At 32.2% G+C, this 14,632-nt stretch overlaps 1 protein-coding gene across 1 annotated transcript in view; it reads right to left on the bottom strand.

The window, feature by feature from the left end:
• The window catches only part of LOC147068558 (neuropeptide CCHamide-1 receptor-like), a 146,544-nt gene that overhangs the window by 26,418 nt on the left and 105,494 nt on the right, over positions 1–14,632 (bottom strand). Inside the window, exon 4 of the mRNA XM_085952999.1 lies at positions 7,051–7,245. Within this exon, the coding sequence (XP_085809125.1) occupies positions 7,051–7,245 (195 nt within the window). The remainder of the gene's footprint in view (positions 1–7,050; positions 7,246–14,632) is intronic.

Below are 14,632 nucleotides of genomic sequence, written 5' to 3'. Positions count from 1 at the left end.
CAAAAGTGAGGAAACCTGAGGTTTTATAGACTAAAAATCCGGTCTTTGCAGATTAAATCGCGTCAGTAGCTATTAATGTATTAAAGATATTATCTGCCCCGTCAGGATCTCTTTTTTATATAAAAAATAATAATGCTAAATATTAATTATATTTTCTAGTTTTATTCATTCGAAACATTTCAATTAAAAAATATTTAAATAATGTAAGAATTCAATATTTTTCTATTCCGTCAAATTCATGCCACAGATGCCCAAGCTCTTCCCAATAATGCCATGGCCATTGTAATGAATGTGTCTTTAATTTAAATTGTATTAATTATCATCCAAGTATTCCCACATTATTTCTAGTATTGTTTGCTCCGTTTTGTATCTTATTCATATTCTTGATGAGCTTCTCATCAGACACCACAGAGTAGGCTATTTTAATATTGTTCCTTTCTCGATTAAAACTGAATTGTATTTTTTTCGAATGCTATCAGAACTCTTGAAAAATTAAAATAACATTTAGTATATTACATATTATGTATATCTTCAAACCAATGTTTGTTCGGCAAAAGAAAATTATTTACTTTAAAAAACTATCCAGTTTATTTTCCCGCAAAAACGCCTGACTCGTAATGAATTGAGACATGAGTTTACAACTTTCTCGAGGTGCGAATAAAGTTTTAACAACTAAAGCCTTCCGTTTCAAACTAATTTCAAACAACTTGTACGTGTGTGTAAAGTTCACAGAAAAATAAGCCGTTGTTGATTTTTCACCAATTATTGAAAAAATCAACCCATAAACAGTGTCATGCATAGTATTGCCTATTTGTAACATGCTAATTACTAGTATAATAAATTTAAGTATTACTTAAATATACTTTAACAATTTTATATGGCGAGATAATGAAATTAATTCTCAATTAACACCATTGCTGGTAAATGAAAAGAAAATGGCGATAATATATTGACGTCGTGATTTGTTTACTTACGTACTTTTAACTGCGATTTTACGTGATTGTTTAACTAAATAATTACGATTTATTGTGTAATAAGTAAAGTCAAACTAATAATTCTACACACCATAATACACGACATTCGCAACCAGGGTTTCAAGTTTCTGCTAGGATCCTTCCAATATAAATTTGGAGAGCATCTCTCATTCGATTTGCCATGATGCGAAAAACATGTGATTTATTATACATATATAATATAATATAATATAATATATATATATATATATATATATAATGTATTATTATATATGTATTATGATTTATTTACTGATAATTCACAAGATTTGACAATTTAACATTCTATAATATATTGAATCCAGCGGTTACGGGGTCAAGTCCCGTCGGGTATCGTATTTTTTTTCTAAAGTGGATTTTTTCTAGTGGGTATATATTATATTAATGAGATGTTTTCAAATTATGTGCGTTCAACATAATATCTATAAATTAAATCTCAAAGCATAGGTTTGAATCTGAAATGCCAAATGACACTGGTAATTTAATCAATAAAAATGCAAGATCGTGGCTCATAATAGATTAATTAAAAAAAAACTTAGTACCCCATCTTCAGTTATCATTTAAAACTTCGTCGAAACATAATAATGGTTATTTTCAACATAACTGGTTACAAGTAAAATTTCCCAGAACTTTCGGAAAAATCTCTCATTTTCAATGATTATTTCATACTGGTACTTACAAGTATCAATATTTGTCTTCCAATTCTGATACCAGTTTTGATACTTTTTCTGTCATCTGCAATCCCTTTATAGATATTTAACTCACTCATTTTTAATTAACACCTCAGACAAATTAAATGAAAGTCGAAATTGGTTGTGCCAATTAAGGTCGCCCTCATCCCAATATTTTCCTTCTACCTCCATTCCAAATTATTGTCACCGTCCAGGTTCAACTCAATTACGGAAACATCAGTCGACTATGATTGATAAAGTCTTAGTTACATCAAGACAATATGCGAGTCATGACTCGTTACAGTTTGGCCGTCGTAAACGCGGTAATTCAATTTGCGAGTCCCATTACGAACTTCATACAGAGTGATTCAAACGTGGCGGTTCAACTGTATTGCCTTAAGCCCACCACAAATTTCCGGTTGATTCATGTAAATGTGAGAGTTCTATACATAAAAACTAGCAAAAAGTGTGTGTGCGTGCAGTACCCGGGAGTCAGAAAAGTGCCCCAAGAGCCAGCAGTCCGGACTAGTTTAATATCGAATATTAGTGCCTGGGCGTACCCTGCTTCCGCTGTCCTTCACCAACATACACATCCTACATACTATTACAGTCCACAAAAGCGCAGCCAATAATAATTTTTCGCAATCTTAATAATGGATAACATGTATATTATCTAATGAAATAGTGACAATAATCTGTTATACGATCTGGCTTGTAATATATTATTTATAATTATTACAAAATGGAAATGCCGGTTTAATCAATAAACAATTGCCGCACATAGCAGAGCTTAAAACGATACCCTTACAAAGCGGAAGCTATCTCAACAGATCTTTTACGATTATTGCGTGTTTTTATTAGAAAATTTCGGATCTAATAAAACAAGTAATTATAAAATACGTTTCCTGAAATTAAATACATTCTTTGATTGCTAAAAACAACTTACTGGTTTATTTTATCTACCAACAGTTATTTTAACTTAAAAACTTATATAACTTATAGTTTTCCATAGTTCCCACATCTGACGTTCTACGAGTCATCAAATAAAAAAATCCATTTAGATCAGGCTTTACTGTTAGTTCTTCTCGCCTTTGTATATAGGTACCTATTCACTATCATCACTTTTGGATGAAAGCCACTCCTAGCTCATCACACACTTCTTTGTCATTTGTTTTTTTTCTGCTATGTACGTTTGCCAAACTTTATGAATTCTTCTATCTAGCAGGTTTTAGATCGTCTTTGTGGTCTTGTACTGCTCCTTGAGTCGCACTGTATAACTGCATTTTTGTCTAGTGATTATGCACTCATTAAGAGACATGTCCACGCGATTACTATTTCATCTGCTCAACCTATATAAATATACTCTTGTCTGCCTCCTTATTCATCGGTTTCTTAAGTTTTTTTCCACTTTTAAATTGTATGATTATTTGTCAATGAAAAGATTTCTTTTCAGATTCAAATTTATGAAATATGTTCATGTCAATGATAATATACGGAATATAATGTATTTTAAACCATTTCTTGTACACTATGCTTACCTTTTTACTGGTTAGGCCAATTATGGTGGCCTTGATAGAATATAAAAATCCTACCCACCCGATATCATGATCCTTGCCAGGCCAATGATTAACGGTCACTCATTCATCAACCATGTACTTATAAATACCCATAACCTAAAACATTTTTGACTCAAGTGCCGCGCACCTGGTGACTCAGTAAGTAGTAACTCGCGAGAGTGATAGTGGGACTAGGAGTGACAACCTGACTACCAGCATAAAAGGTTAGTGCCTGGTATTCTTTACAAACACCTCCCCCCTCATCATCCGAATAATTCCGTTAAAATGTCTACTGAAAAGCGAAGCCACTTACTAGTGTACATAATACGTAGAAAAAATATTACAGTTACTTTAATAATAATAGTACAGTACATGAATCCGAATTTCCAAAAAAAAAAAAAAAAGGTCAACCGTCAACATTTTTAAATATTTCTCTTATTCCCAAAGGTACGCATAACATAGATTGGGAAACACTGTACTAAGGAGTCACGCAACCGCTTGGTTGCGTGAGTCTTTCAAATATCTCATTTTTAAGTTTGAGGTATATTTTTCATATAATTAGTATAAAATAACAAACAAAACCAAATACGATTAATAACATATGAAAATCTATCTAACCACAAACTTTTATTAAAATAATTATATTCATACACGACATATCACTTAGATAATTGCTATTTATATTCACAAAATAAATATTTACTGTGTATACATTATTTTTTTATAAAAGGTTCTACAATATCATAAAATAAATATAGTTTAATTATTATTATTTATGCCTTGGGAGTTTTCCAAACGATGGGAAAATATCATTTTAATATTAACTTAGTTGAGTGCTGTTGTTATGAGAGATTATGGAAGATATTATTATTGTTTATCAAGTTTTAACGAGTAAAATTACTGAGCAAAAAAAAATCATATTCATCTGATAATGTCTCAAATTTACATATCACAAAGTAAATACTATTTTAAAAGCTATTAAAGAAATAAACTTTCGCCAAAAGTTGTGATTATATTGAAATACACGTCGCGTACTGCTGCGGCGTCAAATTTTATATATTATGGTTTCGTCATTTTGCAGAATATTTTGAACGATCACCATCTCTGTAAATTTAATGATGGAGAATGCTAACTCTAATGTATTAGTATTTTGAATTATTATTCATGCTAATTTTAAATATTTTAACCGTTTCTACGTGTGAGTACGTTAAAATTACTTATAATATTACATCCATAGATAATATTTTGAACAGAATCCAACCTGCAGACCATAGATAATAGTCAACATGCATATAGAAAATACATAGTGCCAACCGCTAAAAACAAAAAAACACAGAGTCGGAAATATGTAGGCATGTAGAAAATGGTAAAAAAAAAGTTCATTGAGTCATGCAGGTGTCGATGCAGTGCGGTACAACGTGAGGTGATCTCATTGTTGTTCTGGTGATTTCGGTAGATTTTGCTAACTGACAATGTTTATAATATTCAACTCTTTTCCGATAGAAAGGTCACGGCGAACTCTTCCACGGTGAAATGTCTTACGTACAATTTACATGAAAGCTTCTTACTACCTGTTATTAAAGTCAATTTCAGCTAGTTATAGACCTACAAAACTGTACAAACATGTACACAATATGTTTATTTGACTTGACTGAGTTGACTTTGCTGGTTGCAATAACTTTTTATTATTATACTAGCTGACCCGGCAAACGTTGTTCTGCCATATAAATTATTTCTAGTGAATATTTTGGTTGTTAAATAAAAAATAACGAATGTATCGTAAGTGTGTGGGGATGGGATTTATGACAGAAAGAGGAATGGAGCGCTGTAGACGATGACCGCCGATAAAAACAAAAAAACATCAACCATTCATTTTCTCAATTCAAAATGAGTAATGATGTTCATAATGAATGAATTACCTGTGATAGGATCTTGTTGCTTAATGTTTATGCAATAACCGTCTTGTCCCTTCCAGAAAATTAGCGGATATTGGAGAGCGTCGTATGAACGGTGTGTGTCAGCGATGAACTCCAGATTATTGTTTCTTCTTCGAATCACGATTTCTCGCGTCGATGTGTGGTCGCCAACCATGATTCTAGCAATGTCGTCAACAACAGGCTCATTGAATCGACGCACATGCTCTCCAGCTGGTGTTTTATCAGGATTGATGACAATAGCGTGATTGTCACTTTGCAATTCGTGCATGTGTGCTTTGAAGAATTTCAATAATTCATTGTGCTCATTCAATAGGGCGTCCAGTTTGCCGACGATGCGCCTGGCATTAGACGAATAATTGAGGTTATTGTAGCCGCAACGTACCTACATCCACACGATTGATGTCCTCACCGCCCATGAAGTAGATTTGTAAAAAATTATGTGGTTCGTTTGGCATTGGCAGCAATGAGCCTACTTTGTGGTATACTTGGCCTTTGATTTTGAACGTAGAATGGAATTATTGACCATTTGCCGCAGTATTGTGAAATATTTCTGTTGCTCCGAACGAATTCATTTGGAAGCATGAATTGAATGTGCGAATGGACTTCAGGAACAGGTCTGAATCTGGAACCGTGCCGATGAGCAAGCCGTTCAATGGTTCTGGTGGTGTCTCAATTTCTGGTAGTTGCACTTTTTCTGATGCGCAATACATCCCGGCTGACTCATGTTTGAATTTGAGCGCATGACAATGGGGACATTCTTTGTCCATAGCACCAATCAGCACTTTTGGATGAGCGGAATATTCAATATCTGGCTCGTACTCGAATGCGTGACGAAGGAACGAAGCGGATGTAAATGCTCGATGTACTTGTTGGCGTTATCAGTCATTTGCTCTGCGTGTGTTAACTACGAACCGGCGCGCTTGGCTCCGTTCCAAATGTCGTTGTTGATTTCGTTCAGCTTGTGCCTCTTGTGATTGACATGCGCTCAATTGCGACATGCTCACACGCACGTTTTTGTTATCTTGATGGATTTGTTCGTCTGTTCTTTCTGCTCTACTATTTTGCATTTTTGTTGCTTTATTCGTTCGACGGCCCAAATGGCCCCCCTTGCGTCTTGCTGGCATTGTGCACTAGTAATACACACACACAAAAATAGATAAATTAAAATAAATCGTACACGCTTCTCTTGAATTCTTCTTGGACGTAGCGCCATCTGTCATTCAACAACATAAATAATTTCGTTCTGTTTGAAACGAACGACGGTTAAATTTGTTCATACAAAAATAATAAAATCGCGATTAAAAAATGGGAGAGTAGAAGTAGGAGAGTGAAAATTTGGGGTTATAAGTATTTTTAATGCCAAATAATAAAAAAATACAAAAAAAAATGTCAAAAAAATTAAAGAAATTATTTTCTGGATAGAGATCCCTAATCACCTAGCGGTATGAAATATACTTGTTGACCTATTCTCATACCATACATATAAAAATTCATAAAAACATTGTGACACGAGATTTTTATATATATAGAGATTTTAAATTTCTGTAATCAATATGTAACTGTTTGTTTTCCTTAATAAATAAAATTAAAAAAAAAAAAAAAACAGTTTTTGTCAGTTATATTTCATTAGCTAATTTTTCATTCAACGAATAATTCACAAGATTTAAGAATACATCATTCTAATTATTGAGAGATGCAGATTCTGCTTATTTTTTTCAAAAAAGATTTTTTCTATTGGTTATAATATAAGTGTTTTCAAAATTATGTATGTTCAGTTATATTTCAATTTTTCAATTCAAGGTTTTAACAACTGCTCAACAATGATACACTGTATATTAATTATCTTAAAGTAAAAGTGTTGCATTGCACTTACTTGTCTGTGGGCTCCTCTATGGGTCAATTCACCAGGGACGTTTCTGGCGCTGAGGACAAGATGCCGCGCCATTAGTGCGTAGAAAATACCAATAACGGCCAATGGGAGCGCGTAGTATAGTAAAAATCGTAGAAGGACCATCAGCCTGGCGTAGCTCTGTCCCCACTTTTCCGGAAACGGATAACATGCGGAAAACTGCAAATAAAAGAAAAATCATTAGATATAAATATCAATAATCATAATGATAACTCTGTGTAAAATATAATTTAATTAGGTACTTAACAGATTTTTATAAATAGTCAGTTTGGTTATCTATATAATATATTCTTACATATTATATACGGTATAAATGAGATCTTTACGATTTTTTTTGGCTTATTCTAGACACGAGACGTCTATCGACGGTAGTTTATCATATTTATGTATTGAGGCGGTTAATTGTTCCAATAAGTTAACCGTCTAAACCAAGGGTAGTCAACCTGGTCCCTACCGCCCACTCGTGGGAGTTTCAGCTTTCATGGTGGGCGGTTGGGGTTTGGAAACCTATGGCAAAATAATAAAAATGCCAGTCATCCAAATATTTAATGCAAAGTATAAATAAAAATATAGATTTAACCACAGTAAGTTGTTTATAAAGATTTATTCTGTCAAACTTAGCGAAAGTCTGACATAAAGTATTTGGTAAGTAATTGTTAGTATATGCTTTATAAATTTTATAAACTTAAGCTACTTCCTTACTTTATAAATCACCATTACTGTGGAACTGGTGGGCGGTTAGAAAATTTTACTACTATCAGAGATACAAAATCGGGCGGTTGGTATAAAAAGGTTTACTACCCCTGGTCTAAACTGTTAAAAAGTGTTATGTTTTAACAGCCCTTCTCTTGGCTGCGTTAACTTTTAAAGCGAGATAGACAGTTTTGGCAGTTTAGGCGACTAACTTATTATAACAATTATAATACCTCAATACATAAATATGATAAAACACCGTCGATAGCCGCCGGTAGCCGCCTTGTGTATAAAATAGACACATTCATAGTATTGTTATGTGTGTTCTTGATGACTATATTAGAAATCGCGAGCATCAGTTGTTTATGCTCCAAGGTGCAGAAATAACTTGCCATTGGCAATACCGATTGGGTGGGAGCCGGATAATTGTGATAGTGATATATTTCACTTGATAATAATTACTACCTACTTATTTCTTCTGTTTTTCTCCATGGCATGTTATTGGTGTATTGAATTTATAATTTGTAAATTTCACTACATGCAATTAAAATTTTGAATTTTAAATCAAGTTTCCGAAAATATCTAAAAATTTGATATTTAATGGTAGTGCATATTGTGTGGTTGACGTATTTTATGAATTAGGTAAGGTTTAAAATTAATAAACGTTTTTGGGAAGGTATTTTTATTTATTATTAACGATTTTTATTCAAAACTTATCACATTTTTTTAGGACACGCACCGTTATGGTTTTTTAACTTATAATTTTATTATTGCTAATAATTTTGAGTTCTTCTATATTTTTCTTTCTTGACTCTTTCGTATACCTATTGCTTTTCTCTGAACATTCAGTGTGAATACGAATTAATTATATTTTATATATCGCAACGCATTGACTAATCATTAAGAGAAGTGAAACGGCAAATAATTTTCAACAATAGATGGGACGAAATTCCGCATTAGTCGCCAATCACCGAGCGGCATTCTAGGTGGGAGTACGTCGATTTGTTTGTGATGGCGTCGTAAGAATATATTCTTATATTGTGTAAAGATGACTAAATAACGTTATGCATGTACTCGAAAAAAAAATATGTCAAAGAATAATATTAGTATTATTACTAATATACCAATAAACATAACGCTAAATGGACGCATGTTGAATTGTTATGACAAATTATGTTCCGTTCGGTACGCGTCACGCGATACGAACTTTTTAAACCATGCCTCAGCTACGGTATAGCCTTAATACTCTTTCTCTTAACAAACTATTGATTCATTATTACAAAGGTCAAATTCAATTTTGACTCTTCATAAAGGCTTTATAAAAATATTCAAAATATAAAACATCACAATTCAATAATATGTCTCATTTATCACACGACCTGTCAGCATCAATTATTACTATATTTAACATTTTGTTATCAATTCGATGTAAATTTTACAAACTTCACCCTGTTCACGGTACTCTCAATAATTCATTGTGACATAAATGTTCTGTCTATAAAATAATTCGTAGCCCCTTTTTTACAATTTTATTAAAAACTATTCTTAAACAAATGAAAAAAAAACTAGGCACCTACATATTATTATTTATGTTACGCCTAGTGTACAAAATTCTCACCACTATATCCTAGAGGGGTTTATATTTTGAAACTATATCAAAATCACAAAACGTGTTTGTATCCAAACATGAAATTTCCTGTCAAGATAACCTCTTTGGCATTGCATACTATTGTCGTACAAGAACTTCTTGTCCACGTGTTTAAATTTTGAACTAGCAAGCCCATCCGGTGCAGTTAATCGCACTACCGTTTTCAAATGAGGAACGCCCCAAAATGTATCCTTTCATTTTACGCTTTCATGGTGTACGAAACTACCAATTTACGTAGTTTGATGCTTTTTATAATAAAAATATGTCAAAACGATCAGGAGTGATGTTATAATTATTAGTAATAAACTTTTGGTTAATTGCGAAAAAGAAAAGGAGTTGCATATAAAAAGAGAGCCAATACATTATTTAAACATACGTTGCTACCATGACAGGTACGTCACTAAGAAAGTCTTCAATATACGACTACAGCGACTTCCTGTTATCGACGAGATCTTATTGTCGTACAGTATTCGTCTTGAAGAGAAATTGTGAATAACCTTATTATAATATAAATGCGAATATAAAACTTTTCAAATGCACTTTCAGAAGCAATATAACTTTTGATATTGAAATAACTTTTCTCGCAAAAGAATGCAATGATAATTTTTAAATTCATTTTCCATAAAAGCTCACAAGTCGTTGTAAGCTTTCACAAAGAAGTTCTACGATGCATATAACAGTGTACTCAACAAATCTTAACGCTGCATAAGCATGTGTTGTAGAAAGTTTAATATAAACCCGCAATTTAACTCGGTATTAATTCCATGTCTACTATTTGTCTTGCTACAATAGCAATAATACTTGAATAACTTGAAGTTAACAAATAATTATTAAATATATAAATATCCCAATTAAATTCCTTGTCAGATGCACATTTACATACATAAATGAAACTAACATAAACACATACGTACATGAAATGCTATTTCTGTTATATTTTTTTTTATTTTTCAATGGATGAAACAATATGTTATTATTATATCAATCTATACACAATATGAGACTATGTTATTTTACTTATATACTTATAATGTTTCACATTGATTTTTAACAGTTTTCGTTTCATTAATATTACAACAGGTTAAATTGCAGTTAATGATGGCCATGGACTTGTTAACTCGTACGTTATTGTAAGCACCACAACTTCTGAATAAACTGTCTGTGTATATTTTCTAAACAATATTTATCATTTATTTTTAGAGTGAAAAATATATTATATAATACAAAAAACTCGACAAACATGTTGATTTGGTAAGTTTTCAGAAATATTTTTCATTATGTTCCTATTTTATATTTTTAAAGGATTTATTTTATTCCAAAAATAGCTGGCCTACAAGTATTAACCTAGTAAAAATTGGCTGACAGTGAAATAATTGATAATAAAGATGCTATCAAATGGTATTTAAAACGGATTCTTGTCAAAAATCTATTTGTGTTGTTTACCCAAATATCACACAAAGATAGGAAAATTATGGATATATGTAGATATAGCTAGGATACATTATCATATCAACACATCGCTATCTTTGTCAATATATTATGTAAGCCTACCCATTTCAGATTATTGACCCAATTAGAATATAATAGGTTAAACAGGAGGCGTTGAATCGTATAGTATTTACGACTATATTGACTATCGTAAATAATTATATTGTTCGGAAATAGAATTATTATCAATAATATAACACCAGAAAACCGAAAACTTTCCGTTTAGTTTGGTTTATCGTACATGTTTTCAATGTAGGACCTATCAGATTCATTTATGTAATATGTTGGTGAACATTTTTCCGGTATACCTGAGTCCTAAAAGTGAAAGCTTGTGATGCTGTTAATTAATATTTTTGGAAACACGCTCTGTGTAACTTTTTCTACGTAAATCAATATGATGAGTTTGGATACAACAAAACGTTATTACAATAGAATACGCGCATGGTCATGCACTCTCACTTAAATAATCAAAAAATAATAAAAATATTGAACAAACATAATTTTGAAAACATGTATGAAAAAATACATTAATATAACCACAATAGATTTTTTCTATTGGTTATAATGTATTTTATAACATAAAAAATATGTATGTTCAATAATAAGAACTTTATATATTCTTAAATCGTGTGAATTATTCGTTGAATCATCAAAAAAAGTAATCAAGTAAATAAAAATTATTAGCAAGTTCAAAAAGCTACAACACTAAAATATCTTGGAGTAATCCGTGACGTCGGTTAGTAATTAAAGTAATACCTACTTTGATTTAAAATACAAAAGCCGATCGCCAATAGTAGCTCAATTTGAAAAGTGTTTCAGAGAGTATTAAGACCCATTAGTTAAAATTTGTTGCAATTAAGTATGGCGCCCTTAGCATAGCTGTATATGTGCGTGGGCGCAAAACCCGAGAGTTGCAGGTTCGATTCCTATGGGGCGTCTTACTTTTTTCAAAAGAGATTTTCTTCTATTGGTTATAATATATTTTCTCAGAAATGTTTTCAAAAATTATTTATGTTCAATAATTAGAATGTTACATTCTCAAATTGTGTGAATTATTCGTTGAATAATAAAAGTGATTAATTAAAAATTATTAGCAAGTTCACGGAAGCTACAACACTAAAATACCTTGGAGTGATCAGTGACTTAGTAATTAAAGTAATACCTAATTTGATTTAAAATACAAAAGCCTATAGCCAATAGTAGCTCAATTTAGAAAGCGCTTCAGAGAGTACTGTAAGGGTCATTAGTTAAAATTTCTCGTTATTAAGTTTAGAACCTTTAGCATAGTGGTATATGTGCGTGGGCACGAAATCCGAGAGATGGAGGTTCGATTCCTGCGCGTTGTCTTATTTTTTTCAAAAAGATTTTTTTTTTTTGTTATAATGTACTCTCTTAGAAGTGTTTTTAAAAGTATGCATGTTCAATAATTATTAGAATGTTAGGTACATTCTTAAATCTTGTGAATTAATCGTTGAATAAAAAAAACTATTTAAATAATAAAAATATGTTGATATAGGACCTAAAAATGAACGATAGACATTTATAAGCTATTACATATAATTAATAATCAATAAGTACGATTATGATCTCTATTTTTGTACCTCTTGAGAAATATGACTCAGATGATTTAGCCATCCGACAGCTTTCTCTACGACTCGGTATAGATGCAATCGTGTCCAGAAACTTGTGCTTATGCAGTTTGCCGTATCATACTTCACCGTGAAATGTTATATAGGAAATATATGGCCGTATATTAAAGACCGTACAACCTCTTCGGGTCGTATAGTACTGACATACAATTCATGTCTAAATAAAACACGGTTCTTGTGTACTTACCCTTTACAAGAAGCCAGCAATAATCAAATTTTGAAAATAGCCGATATACTGGATTATTTATTAGGTTTGGTCAGGTTAGGTTTACATTCTTGAATTCATGAATTTTGCCAAAATCAGCTGAGAATCTAATAAAATTGAAGACCGTATAGTATACTGTCAACTCTTTCCGACAATAAAGCTCACGGTAAACTGTGTCACGGTGTTTTTTTTTACTTTCAATTTACATGTAAGTATATACAATACGTAAGGTTTATGTTTAGTGTTAAGGCTGATTTAGTTTGTATATCTAAAGTAAGCTGTGTTTTGTCTTCTCTGTTCTTTCAGCTAACGAATTACGACGAGTTTTTCTAGTTTTTCATTTTTTCTGCGGCCTATATGAGCAACACATTGAAGAGTCCGGTGCAGGGAAAATGAGGATTGTCTCGAAACTTTAGTATACTGATAATAGAAACGTTAATTTGTTTGGCCATCCACGAGCAACTCAACATCCGCATCCAGCACTACATTTCAAATACGTATATCATCTACCTTTTTTTTGTCTTTATCGTTCTTAAATTGGGGAAAACAAGATATCTTACTGAATGCATTTTTATCGCTTTAGTAGGTAAAATTTTTGCTTTTCAAAATTGTTCGTAGTTTCAACAGCAAATTTTTCCAATGCCATATTCTCCTTTTGATATCAATATGATCTCAGAATAAATTAAATTATGTTTAAGATATGTTTTAAATATTAAACAATAATTATCAATACATAATAAATATTTAACCGTCAAAATAACCTTTATGTAGAAGATGATTATATAAACAAGAAACGTTTAGGTATTCGTATTAGCCACTTTATCGTTCTACTGAAAATATAATATATAGGTGTAATAAAAATTAGGTAGTTATGGTTAAACATCAAAAGAAAATTGTCTAGCTATTAAGCTTGAGTTAATAGGGTATCCAATTAATTGAGGGAAAAATACTACCCAGTTAACTGTTTTTAACGAATAACTAACCGCTTAACCGATTAAAATGGTCAGATTAAAAAAAAAATATTTTTCGTGTTTAAATATTTTATTTTGATCCATATTTTATCAGTTAACTTAATACTTACAATGCTATCCATCTGATTGTACTTTCTTCGACAGTAAGTAAGCAACTGCACATGGGATGTAATATGATCCACCTTAAGTAGGTAGTTGGGATTAAAGAAAATTCTAATTGCATTTCTAAAAGGTTTTATCAGTTAACTAGCTTTCAGCAGTACCTAATAATAGGGTTATCAGTTTATTGCACAGTAGTAAACAAATTTAGTATGTAATAATATTATTACTACTACTTACTTATATTACTTACTATTAGTATATAGTTCTATTTCTTAGGTCATACGAATACTTACAAAGAATTTTTTTAATTAAACGCGTAAAATTACCCGGTTTTCAGTTTAAGCCGATCCAAGCGTTTTTTTGATGTACGTACCTTAAAACAAACGAGATTGCTCAAAAAAAACTTTTCTTCTTCTTCTTTGCCCATATCCGCCCCTTAACTGGAGCATATGGACACCACGCGGCGCCTCCAAGAATCCTTGTCGCTCGCCAGTCTTCTTGCTTCGTTCCAGGTCAAACCAGCATCCCGTAGCTCCGCCGTATACACTCTGTAGATTGTATTTAGCGGCCTTCCAGGACGCCGGAATCCGGTCGGCTTGAAGAACAGGCAAGCCAGGTTAAAGTTCTCTTCTGGCATCCGCAGCACGTGGCCGAGCCAGGTCCAACGTCGCCTCTTCACTTTCAGCGTGATGAGAGGCTGCTTGGTACGTTCTCTTATCTCCTCGTTGCTCCTAAAGTCATACCACCGCACACCCAGTATTCGTCGCAAACATCTGTTTTCGAAGCTCAG

The sequence above is a fragment of the Rhyacophila brunnea genome, unplaced genomic scaffold (assembly GCF_057557595.1).
Source record: "Rhyacophila brunnea isolate RB1 unplaced genomic scaffold, BYU_Rbru_1.0 scaffold_3, whole genome shotgun sequence".
In the NCBI taxonomy this organism is placed as follows: domain Eukaryota; kingdom Metazoa; phylum Arthropoda; class Insecta; order Trichoptera; family Rhyacophilidae; genus Rhyacophila; species Rhyacophila brunnea.
This window is presented reverse-complemented; position numbering and strand designations above follow the sequence as displayed.